The sequence below is a fragment of the Pyrgilauda ruficollis genome, unplaced genomic scaffold, assembly GCF_017590135.1.
Source record: "Pyrgilauda ruficollis isolate IOZ18807 unplaced genomic scaffold, ASM1759013v1 scaffold54, whole genome shotgun sequence".
Lineage (NCBI taxonomy): Eukaryota > Metazoa > Chordata > Aves > Passeriformes > Passeridae > Pyrgilauda > Pyrgilauda ruficollis.
Window position 1 is genome coordinate 8218782 of NW_024527044.1, and position 17488 is coordinate 8236269.

The 17488-nt window shown below is 42.8% G+C and overlaps 1 protein-coding gene across 1 annotated transcript in view; it reads right to left on the reverse strand.

Moving 5' to 3' along the window:
* MSRA (methionine sulfoxide reductase A) overlaps window positions 1–17488 on the reverse strand; it is a 229614-nt gene that overhangs the window by 72563 nt on the left and 139563 nt on the right. The window contains exon 5 of the mRNA XM_041480984.1: window positions 9362–9468. Coding sequence (XP_041336918.1) covers window positions 9362–9468 — 107 coding nt within the window. The remainder of the gene's footprint in view (window positions 1–9361; window positions 9469–17488) is intronic.

Sequence of the window (17488 nt, forward strand, 5' to 3'; positions counted from 1 at the left end):
AAAAAAAAAAAAAAAAAAAAAAAATTACATTCAAATGATAGGGAATATAATTAGTGCCAATCAATGTTTTTGTAGAAAACAGGTCAAATATAAATCCAACATCTGTCTTTGATGCTATTACAAGTTCAGCTGACACAAGAAAATTTGCAGATCCAAAGCAGCGAACATTTTGTGTTTGATTAAGTATCATAAAATTATTTTTATTTAAAAAAGAAGTGCAAAAATGGTACTTATATAGGGAATGATAACTGGATTAAGATGGACTTTCACCAGGATTGTTGTGAATTGCAGTGATCAAGGCTTAGAAATAATTTTAAAATTAGTGCTGGTTCTACTGGGAGATCACATGAAGGTCAGAGTTACTGCCCTGGACCACTGAGATCATTGAAATGGAGTTAAATCTCAAATTGCCTCCATGGTTTCCCTGAAAAAATCCAAAATTCCACCTTCACCCATTGTCTGGATACAGCTCTTCCTCCTGCCCTTCTCCACCACCGCACAAAGGGTCTTGATGTGTAAAAGAGTTTTTTCTTCTGTGAACACCTTAAACACAACTCCTTTAAAACTTGAAAGAGACCTGGTTTAACCGAGCCAACTAAAAATAACCAAAGCACAGGAGAAAGGAGAGGCCACAATGGAAATACATTAACCCCAAAAATCCATAGGAGGCTGCTTGCTCGGGGAAAGGTCAGGATTAAATACTGGATTTAATGCTGGGGCTTGAAGCAGGGATTCACTGAAAGTGATTTCTCAGTCTTTGATGACTTTTCCTGCACAAAACTCCATGGCCCTGCCCTAGAAGGTATCTTGGAATGCTCTAGGTAGCAGGGAGAGGAAATATATTTTGTCCACTTTATGTTGGGTTGTTGGATGCACTTTCAGACCCAGTGAGTAGCGACACTTAATAAGTGTCAGCTAGAAAAATACAAGTTTGTCTTTGGCTGCAAGGATAAAAAAAAAAAAAAAAAAGAGAGAAGGTTTTTCAGAATAAACAGGCCCGAGGGAAAAAAAAATTGGAAAATCTGAGAACTGGGGAAAATGTAGAAGAAAAGGATGAGGGACAACATCAAATGACAGAAGATTCTTCCCTGTGAGGGTAGACAGGCTCTGGCACAGGGTGCCCAGAGAAGCTGTGGCTGCCCCTGGATCCCTGGAAGTGTCCAAGGCCAGGTTGGACAGGGCTTGGGGCAACCTGGGACAGTGGAAAGTGTCCCTGCCCATAGCAGGGGGTGGAATGGGATGGGCTTTAAGATCCCTTCCAACCCAAACTGTTCTGGGATTCTGTGATTCCATGATCAAACAAAAGGAAAGACCAGTCTACATGAGATGTGTGGAAGTTAAAAAAGGAGAAAAAAGAAAAACTTGATGGAAAAAGATCACGAGATCCAACCAGACATGACAATGTTGCTGGCTAAAGCATTCCTGTCGGAACCCAGGACATCCCTCTGGGTGCCCTGGATGGCCCAAAATCCTGGCAGGGGCTCGGAGACCCTGGCAGGAAGCCAAAGACACCTGGGAATTCGATCTCAACCCATGGAGCAAATTACCAACTTTATATGAAGAATGGCAAGTCAGAAAAGTTTAAGTAGCATAACAGCAGTTGTCACAGGGTGAAAGATGGAATTTTTAAGAATTTCACTATGGGGGTCAAGGGGCAAGATGGAGTGATTTGGGTGTTGTCCTGTCCTTCTCCCTTCTTCTTTCTAGCCTCCATCTTCTTGGTGATGGTGGCACTCTGGGATTTGTGTAGACTAGAAAGTCACTGTCTAACATAGGTGATAGGTATTGGGACATAACTCTAAATATCAAATACATGGCTTATAGAGTAAAAGACAACACCAGCCCAGGGGCGGGCAGTGTGCCTTGGACCAACCTGCAGAACAAACCTTGGCAGGCCAGACAGAAAATGTTTTAGATAAGAAATAATAAACAACCTTGAGAACGACAGCCGAAGACTTCTGATTTCTTCTTTGACAGCTGGGTTGGGGAAAAGAGACTTTTAACACACCTTGGGATCATCTCGAGCAGAGGAGAATCCCGAGACATCCTCGCATTTTTCCTTCCAGGAAATATTTGACTTGTTTTCCCCAAAGCTGAGAGTTCTCTTTGATGCATACTTCATATAGAAAATAATACACACAACCCTATGACAGTTCTTTGGGCAACAAAAATACTGAGAGGCACAAAAGTCCGGGGCCAGATTTTTATCCCAATTGCATTACTAGAAATCCAAAGTGATTCCATGGATTTGAATGGTGCTGCTCTGGATTTGCAGCTTATGGATGATCTGCACTGGGTCCTCTGAGGGAATCTTGAGATTTATTTAAGCAAACTGTAACATCAGCTGGAAAACAACTTCAGCAGACATGAATTGTCAACACAATTGGCTATCAACCATCTGGTTATCAAATCATGGGGACCTGAGTGTTTAAGTGGACCCTCCTCTGTCCATATTCAGAGGCCTGAGCAGGATATTTTATAAATGTTGAGTATCTGTCATTTCCACATGAGAGCTTTGTGGAACTCAGAACTTCCTGAAGTGTCATCATGCTCAGATACATTTTTTGCTTTGTATTTCAGAGTTGGGTAAACAGTGGGAAAGTGCTCCATGAGCGTTCATTTGAATCCTGGCTCCGGCACACTTCTGTCCCTGAGAAAATGAGGTTTGAGGAGTGTTCTTGGATCCCACAGCTCAGCACTAGGGATAAACAAACTGTTTGGAGAGCAGAAGTAGTGCTCCCATGCTCATTAGAAATGTCACTTTAAAGAAGGTTTTTTTCCTGTATTTTTTTTAATTTGTGTGGAAACCTCAAAACAGGCCAATGTCTCTCCCCCTCTCAGTCCATGCAGAGATTCCCACTTCAAATTTTATCCTTCACCTGGACATGGATGGATCCAAAGGTCAGAGCAGAATTAAGGCAAAACATTTTCATACATGATGAGACTGAGCACATCTGGAGATGATTCCTCAGGTTTATTTCCTGGAAATTTTCCCTTAGGTTAGTTTCATGGGCTGTGTTTAACCCAAAAAGAACAAGAAGAGCACCAGCTAATGATCACCATGTTCCTTTTACCTTGACCTTTTTCTGTTTTATCCTGTCCTCCCCATAAATAATCTCTCAGTCAAACTAAACTCCTCGAGAGCTTCCTGAAGAGAAGGAATTCCATTCTGTTCCCTGTAAATCCTGTGTTCACTTCAACAACCATTATTAAGGTCATCATCACATTTATGCACCTGACATTTAACGTGCTTGTGACACTTTCAGAATGCTGTAACAGATCATAATCGAGATCAAGAAATTCAAAAGCCTAGACTAGAAGCTCTTCAAAAGCATCCCAGATACCACTGAATTGTGTTAGAGAACATTTCCAGGCTGATGGGAAGGGATTTAACCTCTTTGTTGGCTTCAGTGCACATTCCACTACTTTTCCTTGGCACTGGGGTGACCCAGGACCCAGAGGAGAGCTGTGCCCAACTGGGGGCCAGCTCACACAGGGTAGGACCCCTCAAACAACAGCTCAGCCCTTTAAATCTTCATTTTCTGAAGCAACATGAGGATCTGCCCTGGAGATTGAGAATTTATCTGCCTAAGGACATGAAAATGGGATGTCTACACAAATCCAGCATGTTTTTACATTAATGGCAGGCTGAACAGGGCACGTCACACAAAGCAGGAAATGTTTTATTTACAACCCACTCTTGAAGTCAAATCCATTTGATATTTACATTAGTTTATTACAGGGCAATTTCTAGCATTAGTTTAAATGTCCAATATAAACTTCACATTCCCAATGCAATAAAGCAAACGGCTCCTTCAGTGACCCCCACGACCTCCCAGATGAAAAAATGATTGCAATATACAAAGTCTGGTTTCATCCTGCTCTTCCTAGTTCTAAATCCAAATACAGGATCAGCTGTATTTGCAACAGTCAAAGGGCCAAATGAAATGCCTGGCCTTTATCAAGTGAAGACAATAAATGCAGAATTGAAAGCTGTATTAAAAAAAAAAATCTGGCCTTTCTCAGCATTAATAAAAATAACAATGTGCTGCATTCCTGGGGAACAGGAAGAGTAGCAGGATGCACTCAGTATGGGATGATGGCACTTCTCTGCCTCAGGGAATGCCCATCCCTGGAAGTGTCCAAGGCCAGGTTAGACAGGGCTTGGAGCAACCTGGGATAGTGGAAAGTGTCCCTGCCCATAGCAGGGAGTGGAATGAAATGGGCTTCAAGGAATCCACCACCTCCCTGAGAAGCCCCTTCCAACATCTAATCATCTTTTTCATGAAGAAATTCTTCCTGATGTACAAACTAAACCTCCCCCGGCACAGCTTGAGGCCGTTCTCTCTCCTCCTGTCCCTGTTCCCTGAGAGCAGAGCCCGACCCCCCTGCCTGTCCCCTCCTGTCAGGGAGTTGTGCAGAGCCACAAGGTCCCCCCTGAGCCTCCTTTTCTCCAGGCTGAGCCCCTTTCCAGCTCCCTCAGCCTCTCCTGGTGCTCCAGCCCGTTCCCCAGCTCTGTTCCCTTCCCTGGACACGCTCCAGCCCTCAATGTCCCCAGCACTGGAGGTGCCCCAGCAGTGCCAGCACAGGGGACAGCACTGCCCTGGTCCTGCTGCCACCGCAGAGCTGGCACAGCCCAGGTGCCTTTGTCCCCTTGCCCACCTGGGCACACCTGGCTCAAGTCAGCAGCACCCCCAGGGCCTTTTCCAGCCCCTCTGCCCCAGCCTGGAGCTGCAGGGGGCTGTTGTCACCAAGTGTCATCATTCCCCAGCACTCCCTGTGCCCAGCCATCACCAGTTGTTAACCCAGCCCAAGGGAACCTGTCCAGGCTGGGCTGGTTTTCCAGGAATAAGCCATGGGAGATGCTGTCAAAGGCTTTGCTGAAGTCCAGCACACACATCCACAAGTTCATCCTAAGTTCATGCCATTAATGCTTTTATCTTGCTGCCACTGTCATCAAGAAATGGATTAGGATTAGTTTTGAGAGATTTCCCCAATGTGAGGTGCCTGAATTTTATCAGAGTGGCAAAGTCAAATTTTCTGCAGTTGCAGTAACATGAAAAGAGTTCACAAGTGTTCACACAAAACCTCCTCATCCATAGCCAAATGCAGCTTTCTCTGAGAGGGATGAACATACAAAGGGTATCTCTACAGCACAGAAAAGTGATTACAACCCAAAGAATGGCTCAGCTTATCAGATCAGCTTTGCTTGTCTCCACAAGAGCCACCACCATCAATCAGGAATCAAGTCGTTGCCATTCACAGCAGAGTGAAGCAGAGATAATTTGACACATAAAGCTCTGAATTAGACATAATTTGAAGAGGAGTAAGCAGGTGTTATTTTTTTATTGACTATTGTATTGCTTTAATAAAAACAATCTCATTTTAAAAGAGCTATTTAACTTCTCCCAGCCAAAAATCACATGAAAAACCATCTCCCAGGCAAAGCCTGTTCTGATTTCACACAGCATGTCAGATTAAACACAGATGAAGGTTGTGAATTCCCACTGCCAGGCATTCCTTCACGGAATTAACCACTCAGAACTGCAGATCCCAGAGGTCTGTAAACAGCCCTGCCTCCAGCTTTGACAAATACAATCCTGACCACTTCACCTTGAAGGTTGCTGCTCCAAAGATCATTGCTTTTGGGATGCTTTAGAAAACTCCAGCTTTTCAATCTCTTTCCCTCATACTAAATGTAAAGGTCTTATTTTTGCACCTGAGGGTTTTGCTGGTTTGTTCCCACATCATTTCACAGAAAGCTGATGGAAGCTTCCCAGTGTCTGCTGAAGTGCTGTGCTGCATCTTCTGCTAATTCATTGTGTTCCTTATTCCATGGAATGCATCCACCCAAAACTCTGCTCTGGAGCCAGGCTGGGAGAGCTAGGGGTGCTCACCTGGAGAACAGAAGGATCCAGGGAGAGCTCAGAGCCCCTTCCCTAAAGGGGTCTCCAGGAGAGCTGGAGAGGGACTTGGGACAAGACATGGAGGGACAGCACATAGGGAATGGCTTCCCACTACCAGAGGGCAGGGATAGATGGGATTTGGGAAGGAATTGTTCCCTGGGAGAGTGGGGAGTCCCTGGCAGAGGTTTCCCAGTGAAGCTGGGTCTGCCCCTGGATCCCTGGATGTGTCCAAGGCCAGGTTGGACAGGGCTTGGAGCAGCCTGGGACAGTGGAAGGTGTCCCTGCCCACGGCTCATGGATGATCTTTAAGGTCACTTCCAACCCAAACCATTCTGTGATTGCATGAAGGGGAGGCACTCAGTGTGTTCTTGGAGCCTCACAACCCAGTGCTAGTGCTTGGCAAAACACCTGCAAGGTCTAATTCTGAAAAAAAAAGAAGAATGAATACAAACTTCTTCCCACCCTGATTTCATTCTCTGGATTACAATTGCCTCGATAATTCATTTGAAAACTAAACCCAGCTGAGCAACTGTCTTGAAAATGGAGTAACCTCAGGTTCACCTGTATTAAAAAACCTCAGCTTCAGGCAAAGCTGCTCCTTCACAGTGATTTCACCAAGGCCTGGCCCTCATTTGATGTTTTTCTGATTACAGTTCCATTGTGTCACCGTTTAGCAGCAGCACTATTGTATTACAGTCTCTGTCACCAGGAGCTGACTCTGACTCCTGCACTCAGCAGCTCCAGCCCCACTGATGTGAATTCAGTGCTCTACTGCCACTTCTCAGCTCTCAAAGCAGCTGCAGGAATCAGCAACAAGTTCCACAACTCAAAACAGATGTGACCTTGCAGGTTACCTGGGCTCAGGGCATCCCAAGGGTCTCACTCACAGCCTGGTAATAAATCTGAATATTGCCACTTAAAATTGAATCCCAGCATCACTGAGGTTGGAAAAGCACTCTGAGATCATCAAATCCAAGCATCCCTCAGCACTGCCAAGGCCACCACTGATCCATGTCCCCAAGTGTCACATCCACACAGCTTTTAAACCCCTCCAGGAATGGGGAACCAACCACTGACCTGGGAAACCCATTCCAATGCTTGCTCACCCTTTCTGTGAAGAATTTTTCCCTAATATCCAGTCTAGACCCAAACTTGGCACAGCCTGAGGCCATTTCCCCTTGTCCTGTCCCTGTTCCCTGGGAGCAGAGCCCAATCCCCCCTGGCTGTCCCCTCCTGTCAGGGAGTTGTGCAGAGCCACAAGGTCCCCTCTGAGCCTCCTTTTCTCCAGGCTGAGCCCCTTTCCCAGCTCCCTCAGCCCCTCCTCGTCCTCCAGCCCCTTCCCCAACTGCATTCCCATCCCTGGACATGAGAAGCCAGTTAGGAAAAAAACCCCAGACCTCATCTAGCAAACCCATCCTTTTCTGGCTGAAGGCCATTTTTAGGGCTCTTTCAGGCCCTCAGCTCAAACCACATCTAAGAGCACATGCACAATTATTCAGTGAACAAAAAAATAAATGACATTTTGATTTTATTCTTCTTCCTTTGCAGTGCCAAAAAACGCTGGAGTCACCCATGCACACTGCAGTTATTGTAATATTTGTTAGTCCTTCCTCCCTTGCTGCAGGCACCACTGCTTATCACGGAAAAATTGTGCCATTCCCACATTTTTATCCATGATTATCTGGCATGTGTCACTGCCAGAAAAAGCTTGATATTTATTTTAAATTGCTGCAATAATAAGGAAAGTGGCTGTATTACATTTACATTAAAATAATGGAATGCACAGCATTTAATATGAAAAGGGATTCCTGAACAAATTGTTTGCTCAGTGTGTTTCCCACACAACCATTCCACTGCTCCTGTAATACCCCAGTAGATAATACTGGAGATATTGTTGTTAATAATACATGGGAAACACACATCCCTAAGGAATTTCAGTGCATATTTGCTGGGTTTCCTTAGCTGGCAACACCGTCCCTTCCTTCCCCACTTCAGTGCAAAAACAAACTCTACATGTGCTCACTTACAGTTGTGCCTAATTATATAAATGTACTAATTACACACACTTTTCAAAGTAGGTAAATTTTAAATGGTGCCATTAAGGAAATCTATTTGATGATGGAAATTTCTGTAATATCATATTGCAATCTCACACATGGCAATTTTGCTCTCATGTCAGTATTTATTTAATGACAAATAACAGCAGAGGATAATAGAGTTGGGAAAGCAAATTAAAGCTGTAAGATTTGCAGGGTGATGTTGGTCAGCAGATGCTAAAATAAAGGAATAAAAGGAATTTGGAAAAGCAGTGGATCTAAGGTAAATAAGGAGTAAAAAGAAGTTTTGAATGATAAATGTCTTCCAAAACCACCAGCAAGAGTGATTTACCCCCATCAGAAACAATTATAAGTCATTGAGCACTTAATTTACACACACAGTTGTCAGATCTGGAAATCACTTACCTGCAGTCCTGAGCACCTCTTTGCAACCAAAATAATTCCAACTGCAAGTAGGAACCAGCCCTAGGAGCTCACCCAGTCATACCCACACTGGTAAAAAACAATCTGTTGCCTTTTGGGACCTTCTGGCTGATGTAAAAAGAGCTTTTTACTTTTAACATCAAATTTACACCAAAACTCCTGGTGCTTTAACATAACACCACTGAGGTGATTGTATAATTAAATACAATGAATACTGATTGTGTTTTGGTACTACTTAAGTTTACTGCCCTGATGTCCTAAGTAAGTGGGGTTTTTTTCCATATAAATTAGAATAATTTAATATTTTTCTGCTGCAGAATTTGGATTTTGCAGAGCACTGAGCAGCACCACAGTGCAAAAACACTGCAGGATACTAATCCCTCTGCCTTTGGGAAGAGACAGAATCCATCTTCCCCAGAAAACAGGGGAAAATTCTGTGTAAGAAAGGGAATTGGTCGATGTTCTGTCACACAAATCCTTGTCTCACAACACTCTGAGTAAGTCACAGGCTGTCACACCTCAGCCAAGACATTTATGGAAAGGTTTGATTGAAGCATCTCATAAGCATCAGGTGGGTGATCCTGAGTTACCCAGCTCAGTTATCTATCAGCAATGTTCACGAACACTTGGATCTGGGATTTTGGGTTCACCCTTCAGGGTTTGGGGTCCAGAGAAGCTTGAAAAGCTGTAAGTTCACAGATTTCTGTTCTGGTGAACCCACATTAAATAAATCTGTAGAAGAAACTCAAAATATCTCTGCACAAGGAGCTATTTTTCTTTCTGCATGGTTATAAAATGATTCACACAGAAAAAGAAATCCTAAAAGCTGGAATTTAAGGCAACCATGATGCAAGTTGGGCATGGGACTGAGCAGCACGGAGAGCGCAACGCACAGCGAGTGATTTTGTGTTAATTGGTGACATCTGTGACCTTGGGCTCACAGCTGAAGCAATTCCACCCCCTGCCCAGTGTTACCTTCTGATATTCTTCCTTGGATCTCAGGGCAGCTTCCATCTGCTCCTGGGAGAAGGTGTAGATGGCCGAGCGATACTGCGTGCCGACGTCGTTGCCCTGCCTCATCCCTGGGGGGACACAACGCAGGGGGATCAGCTTCCCTCCCTCCCTGGGGGCTGGGAGAAATCCAAAACCTCCCCCATTCCACAGAATCCCAGCATGGGTTGGGTTGGGAGGGACCTTAAAGCTCATCTCATTCCAACCCCCTGCCATGGGACAGCTCCCAGTAAATTCAGGATGTTACATACAGCTGGATTAGCACAGTTTCTGCCAAGCACACTCAGCAGGGAGTTTTAGGGAGTCCAAGTCTTTGGTTAAAAAGTCCTGAAGGGATTCAATGCTGATATCTCCTTTCAAATGTAATGAAAATTAAATATAAGCATTTCAGGGTTTTGTTCCATCACACAATAGTCAAATACAGATGTCAAACCTAAAATAATTAATCTGCAGTCACTGTAATCATGGCACTCTTAAAAAAACTTATTTTGAACCGTGCAAATGATTACCAAAAAAGTGTTGATTTTATCAAGTGCTTAAAATCTTTTTTGTACTGTGGCAATACAACTTAATGGGAGAAAGGCACAAAATACTTTTGGAGAAAAATAGTTATTTTTGGGACAGGCTGCCCAGAGAGCTTGTGGACTCCCCGTCCCTGAAGGAGTTCAAGACCAGGCTGGATGGGCAATTTTGGCACCAGGATTTTGTGATATTTCTGCTAATATGCTTAACCCCTTCAAAAGACCTGATATATGAAGTTGTTCATGTACAAATTTGCAAAATATGGGATGGATCCTTCCTGCAAAGCTACAAAACACTGGGCCAAAGCAGAGAGATGACAACTGTCCCCTCAAGTGACCAGCCCAGATTTGGTTTGGCACTGCAATCCTGGGAAGCCACTGCTGCTTCCTATTCCCATTCCCATTCCCATTCCCATTCTCTCCAGCCAGCTTTGCTGTGGATCATTCCCTAAACTCAAACAGCCTCAGAGCAGCTTTAGCATCAAGAATTCTCTGGACATGCGCTTCTGCAGCTGCATTGGCAGCTTTGTTACCACTGCCTTTCTCCCCTTCTTCCCAACTTTGTGTTCAATAACAGAACTTTATGCTTCACTGGAATAAAATGTGTGAATTTTGACTTTGTCTGGTGGTGTGGGTGAACCTGGGGGAATGAAAAAGTTGGAGTTTCTTAAGCAGAGTCCTCCCAAAAAGCTGCAATCCAAGACAAATTGGAAATCATCAGGATTGGTGTTAGGATTGCCACCAGGCTGCAGAAGCCCCTCTGAGGGCTCCCATCAAGTGTCAGGATTGTGGGGATGAAATGGAAAAGGAAATGGATGTCCTGATACCCTTCAGGCAAAGGACAGAGGGTGGAGAAAGAGCCTGTGGTACTGGAGGGAAAATATGCCATCAAATGACTACTGCTCATTAAATCATGGATTTATCCCTCTTGGACTCCCCAGGGCAACAAAAAATGATTTAAAGGGAAATACAATCAACAAACAAAAACTGCCTGAAATATTTATGAACAGCAAGACACAAAAATATTTTAAAATATGTATAAGGACGAAAATTTCATTCAGTGACCAACAGTTACATGAAAGAATCTAATTCCAAAGCATCTTCTGGAGTTTTCTGAGTATTTGGGTTATTTTTTAGCTGTTAAAATGTATTATTACAATAAAAACAACAACAATGTTCTTCATCAATACTTAATAGTGGCAAGTGCCACCAGAGGATATTTTCCTCATTCCTTTGGAAGTTCTTCCAGGGTGGCAGGGAGCTCTGGTAAAGCCAGTTTGGGATAAAATGAGGACAGGCCAGGAAAGCTTTAATTTTGCCAGAATATGTTAATGCTGATTGATGCTTGAGCTTAAGCACTAACATTCTGCAAATCTATTTATTGCATAACAAACTGTTTAACAACCAACTAGGGAGGAGATTACAAAAATCTCTCTAAATGGAGGATCACTACAGAGGGTGCTGGTTTCCAGCATGAATTTAGGAGTGTAAGTTTGGTATGAGCTAGAGTGTGCAGTGCTCTGAGTGAAAAAATCAGATTATTTAATATCTGCATGTACCACCATGACATAGTATCAGGGAGCCAGTCAGCTTAATTCATTTAAAGAAGAGAAGGTCAAGAGGAGAACTGACTCTAAATTAAAAATATATTTCTAGAGGGGGAAAAAAAAACCCACAAAACCCAACAAACAAACAAAAAAAAAATACCAGAGAAATGAAGCTTTTCAATCCTGCTAAAGTTGTTTAACTTGGAAGGGCAATTGAAAGCCAAAATATCCAAAATCCAAGTGGGAAATAAGACCACATCCAAGCAACAAAGAGCATTTATCTCTTGAACAATGCACCTAAAGCCACATTCCATTCCTGAGGGCTTCACTTTAAGGAAATACATTTTCGCAGAATCATAGAATCATAAAACAGTTTGGATTGGAAGGGACCCTAAAGATCATCCCATCTCAACCCCTGCCATGTGCAAAACCTGCCAGTTTAGGGATAGTTTTTAGGGTAGCTCCAGGAGGTCAATCTTTTCCTCAGGGATAATAGGGAAATCTGTCACTAGGACCTGAACCTCCCTTTCATTCAGGACTGAGATGAAAAACAGATTCCTTCTTAAAGTTGGAACATCTGAATTTCTTAAAGAAAATGTATTAACCCTGAGGAATAAGAGAATCCCTGAAGGTGGAAAAACCCTCAGAGATCATCAAGTCCAACCATCCCCCAGCACTGCCAAGGCCACCACTGACCCCTGTCCCCAAATGCCACATCCACAGGGATTTTAAATTTCTCCAGGGATGGGAACATCACCACTGCCCTGGGCAGCTGTGCCAGGGTTGGACAATGCTTTCCATGAAGGAATTGTTCTCTTCCAGGTCTACTTTAGTAGTATCAGTGGGGCAAGAGAGAGACTGGAAAAGGCAAATCCTGTGTCCCTGTCCAGGTGATCAGGAACACATCCAGCAGGAACAGGAACAAAGAGACCTCTGAGGTAACAGCCTGGCACTCACTGGTGAGGCCTGAAACAAAGAAAATCAGCTGATGTGCTGGGAGCAGCCAGAAATCCTCTTGTCAAAGACGTGCTTTGATAGAAAGGCTGGTTTTAGAACAGAGAGAAAAGCAGAGAATTTGCACGTCTCTGGCAAAAGACAAAAATATGTGGAGTTTGGATATGGTTGTGTGGTGCCAAAGTATGAAAAAGTCCAAAATCCAACAGCCCAGATCCTGTGTGGGCACTGGGCTGTCGTTGTAAGCTCTTGTCTCTGGAGAACCAGAGTAGAAAAGGGCATCTGCAGCTCCAAATGTGTTCAGATGTTGGGCATGGATCATATTCAGGAATTTCCCTCTGGCTGACCAAAGCATCTCAGCAGAGCTCAGCCCTGACCACTCTGGAGAACATAAAATGTCCTCACTGTGCCAGCAGAGCCCAGAGCACCAATTAACCACAAAAAGCCCTCAAGAGCTGAGCTCTGGTGTGTATGAAACGGAAATTTGTGGTGAGAGGAAGGTGGCTGGAGAGAAGAGGGGGCTGTGATGAATTCCCAGATCCTATCAAAGGAACAATTCCCAGGCTGAGACTGCCATGGAATATAAACACAATGCCACTGGAAAAGCTGATATTTGCCCAAGTGTAGATAATAGGCAAAGAAATGGCTCTAAAAATCCCTTTCTTACCAACACTTCGGTAGCTTCGGATGCACCTGGCTAGGAATGACTTTGTGTTGGTCTTCTTCACATTCTTTGGTATCAAAGCAATAAATTCTGGCTCTCCTTTGGTTTGAATGACTGGAATATGGACTGGGATATGGAATCCCCATCCCTGGAAGTATCCAAGGCCAGGTTGGACAAGACTTGGAGCAACCAGGGACAGTGGAAGGTGTCTTTGCCCAAGGGCAGGGGGTGGAATGAGAGGATCTTTAAATTCCCTTCCAACCCAAACCATTCTGTGATTCTCTGATTAATAAAAAAACATATTTCCCAGTACTATTTCTTTTTCTTCAGAAACTGCAAACAAGCAGATTTGTTTCCAAAAAGCCAATGTTTAATAAATTACCTACAGAAAGCTAAAGCAAAAGACACTTTATTTTATTGGCTAAATCAAGGAATTCTTTCAAAGTATCAACCCTCTAATGACTTGAAAGTAACACTTATACACCACTCCTTATCTTCCCTCCATTTAAAAATAATAAAAAAAAGGTAATGGCATCATCCGTCAACTTTGCTATTCTCGGAGGATCCCAGGCATAATGGAGATAAATGGCTGAGGTCTCTTCGACTCTTCTCTGCCATCCAGTGAAATTTTAAAGGGCAGTTCATAGCTCTTATTTTTATCATAATTTTTCCCGTGATTTATAGACTTTTCTGCAGCTGTCACTTATTTTCTTATACCTGCAGCAACCTGAGATACGGATTGGTCATTTTCTTCTCCCCAATCAATCCTTGCTGAGTTAAGACTAATAAAACTCCGTCTTCCAGCTCATCATATCATTATTTAGTAAAAATCAATGGCACCATGTCAGCCTGGCTTGATGTCATCACTCACTCTAATGATTACATCCATACAGCTTAAAAGTTGCCAGGGGAAAGTAAAACTCTTTATGGCACATGATTAAAGGAGAAAAATGTTAATAGGAAAGAATTTCGTTACAGTGCTGTGCATTGAGAGTTCTGGATGATTTTCAAGGTACTGTGGTGCAGGAAGCATAAATTAAATAGAAAATAGTTTCTTCAGGAGGTTTAAAAGAATTAATGAGCTTGTACATAATAAAGAAAAGTTTTGCACCATCAACAAGGTTTAGAAAGTTTTCAATATACACAGTTTTTAGTATCAAGGAGGAAACTCTGGTTTTGGTCCTCTTTTGGCACTAAAAGATCTTTGAGGTCTTTTCCAACCCAAACCATTTCATGATTCACATATCAGTAGCAATACTGCTCCTCTAACACTTCAAATATTTTATACATATTTTTAAAAACTAGAAATTCTCCAGGAAGACTTAGTTTAGAAGAAAAGTTCCCTGTATATTCATTATTTATTAATTCCCTCAGAAATAATAATGTATAAATGCATTCTGGAATGCTCTTTGACCTTTGAAGGAAGCACATCATAAACCTGAACCCAAAAGGAAAAAAAAAAATCCTCACAGATTTCTTTTGGATGAGTGCAACAAAGCTCAAGTGTTAACTCAAGTATCACTGGCAGGCAAAAGTGTTAATCCATTTCTAATTATTAATTGAAAATTCATATTTACCAGTAGTGCACAGAACAGATGAATAGAACAGTGAATTATGCACATAAATCATCCTTAATGGCACTAAACTTATTGTAGGGGACTTCTGCTTTAATCAAACTTGACTTCACTTTAATCAAAAGTTAAATGATTGGGTTTAGGCAGGATTTTAGACATTTTCTGCCATAAATAGGCATTAGGCTTTTTCAGAGGTACTTTCTCTTAAAAATCTGTCTGGGAGCTGGATGAACCTCAGCATGCTGGAGAAACTCCAGAGGAAGCCACAAAGATGCTCCAAGGGCTGGAGCCCCTCTGGATCCAGGCTGGGAGAGCTGGGAATGTTCAGCCTGGAGAAAAGAAGGATCCAGGGAGAGCTCAGAGCCCCTTCCAGAGCCTAAAGAAGCTCCAGGAGAGCTGGAGAGGGACTTGGGACAAGGGATGGAGGGACAGGACACAGGGAATGGCTTCCCACTGCCAGAGGGCAGGGATGGGATATTGGGATATTGGGAAGGAATTCCTGGCTGTGAGGGTGGTGAGGCCCTGGAATGGAATTCCCAGGGAAGCTGTGGCTGCCCTTGGATCCCTGGAAGTGTCCAAGGCCAGGCTGGATGGGGCTTGAATCAGCTTGGGATAGTGGGAGGTGTCCCTGCCCATGGCAGTGTGTGGGATGAGATAGTTTTTAAGGTTCCTTCCAACTCAGACAATTCCATGATTCTATGAACATGGGAAGGGAATGAAATTTTTATCCATATTTATTGGTGAAGCTGGAACTGAGATTTGGTTTAGGTAACCAAAACTGACCAAACATTGATGCCTCATTTGAGTCAACTGTGTTGACCAGCTCTTCCCACACCCATGGGAGCTGATCCCCTCCATGCCCATGGAAATATCTAAATTTAAGTGGATTTAGCTCAGCCTTTATCCCTTCTGGCTGTGCTGGGGAGACAAGACTGCCTGGAGATCCTGATAACCTTCAATCCCAAATGAAATGCATGCAGCAGGGATGTGTGGAAGAGACTGGAAGACATGGCAGAGGGCAGAAATGAGCTCCACATTTTCTAACTGCTGGAAAACAGGAATAACACCCAAAAGCATCTGATATGGAAAGGCACTTCTGTTTGGGTAGCAGAATTGGGCCCCCACTGCTGATTTTCTTCAGGGATTAACTTTGCTGTGATGTTACCAAAAGCTGGACAACAACTGATGATGGGGAATAATATAATTAAGAAATGCAGGGATTCAGACCAGTTACCACATGGGCTCAGCTATGGAACCACAGAGATTTGCTGTTGTTTTCTCCATGTGCCTTCTCCCTTCTTTTCATTTATCTGCTGTTCATTAGTGCCTTGCCTCAATTTAGGCATTTGCCAGCACTACGAATCCAAACCCACTCTGATCCACCAGGTGCTGTTGCAATAGTAATAAAAATAATTAGTGATAATAAAAATAATAGTGTTGTCATTTGCTTTTATCAGCAGATAAGCTCATGGGACACTGCTCTCTCAAAACACAGACAAGTGTGCTCTTATAAATATGCACAAGGAAATTGCAGGCAGAGAAAAACAGTCATTCATTGAAAATATTGTTGTTCAGAAGAGAGTCAGCTTTGACCTCTTGTACCTAATTATACACGAAAACAAAGATTAAAAGCCTACTAATAATCACCATAAACTATGATTAATGATGCCACGCTTCAGTGCCTCAGATTTCCAGACCCAAGTACAGTAAATTCACTATTATTTGAAGAACAAAACAATGTTTGGTATCTCTTTGTTTTGACTTCATCTGTTGTTTTCCTTGCCTAAGGATTAGGAACAATCCATCAAAAAATTCTGCAGAAAAAGACTTTCTAAGGTTGCCCTCTCCTAATTCTAGAAACACATGACAATTTAGGTGCTGTTATTCCCACCACATTCCCATTGGCTTCATGCAGAGAGCCACAGCATCATGGAACGGTTTGGGTTGGAAAGGGCCTTTAAAGATCATCAGGTTCTTATATCACTGAACCACAGAATATTCTGGGTTGGAAGGGACCTACATGATATTGTATTTTATATAGATATACATATATACATATATATATATATGTATATATATATATATATATTCTACTTTATATATATAAAGTAGAATCTCATTCTTCCTTATATCCAGTATAAACTTCACCTCTCTCAGGTGGATTCATGTTTCCCACAGTGTCAGAGTTTTAATTTTCAGTAGTTCTGGGGAAATGGACCACACATCCCTGTCAGGTCTAAAATAAAGAACCTAAAAGGAGTTGAATGAGGAATTCAGAGCCCAGAAGGACTTTTGCCCTTGAGGCAGAATTGATTCAGCAGCACTCACTTCAAAATGCAAAGTGTTCAGCCCACCTCAGCAAACCACTGCTCTGGTTAATAATCCCCTTCATTAAGAAAGATGCAGGGAAAACATCATCTCCTAAACTGCAAATATAGGTCAGGAAAAGTCTATTCTAATTTATATGGATAAGAAGAGTCTAACGTGCAAATTAGGGCACGGCAGCTGAAATTCCTGGGGATGCAAAGCAGCCTAATAACACCTATTTATTTTTAATGCCTGTTTACTCCTGGAGGAACAACAAAACACAAAATTTTGGTTCAGGAAGGAGATGAAGCTGCATTCCTAAAGTACAACTTTGGCAAAGACTTTGCTACTTTAAAAAACTCACAGACCACAGGTATTTTGGAGGTGGGTTTGGGCAGGGAACTAAATTCGTTTCTGGTGGGATGAATCAGCATCAATCAACTGTCCCACCACTGGGATTTCATTAGAAAGAGCAGGAATTAGAAGAAGACAACAGAAAGACTCCTATCAAACAACCTAGTTCT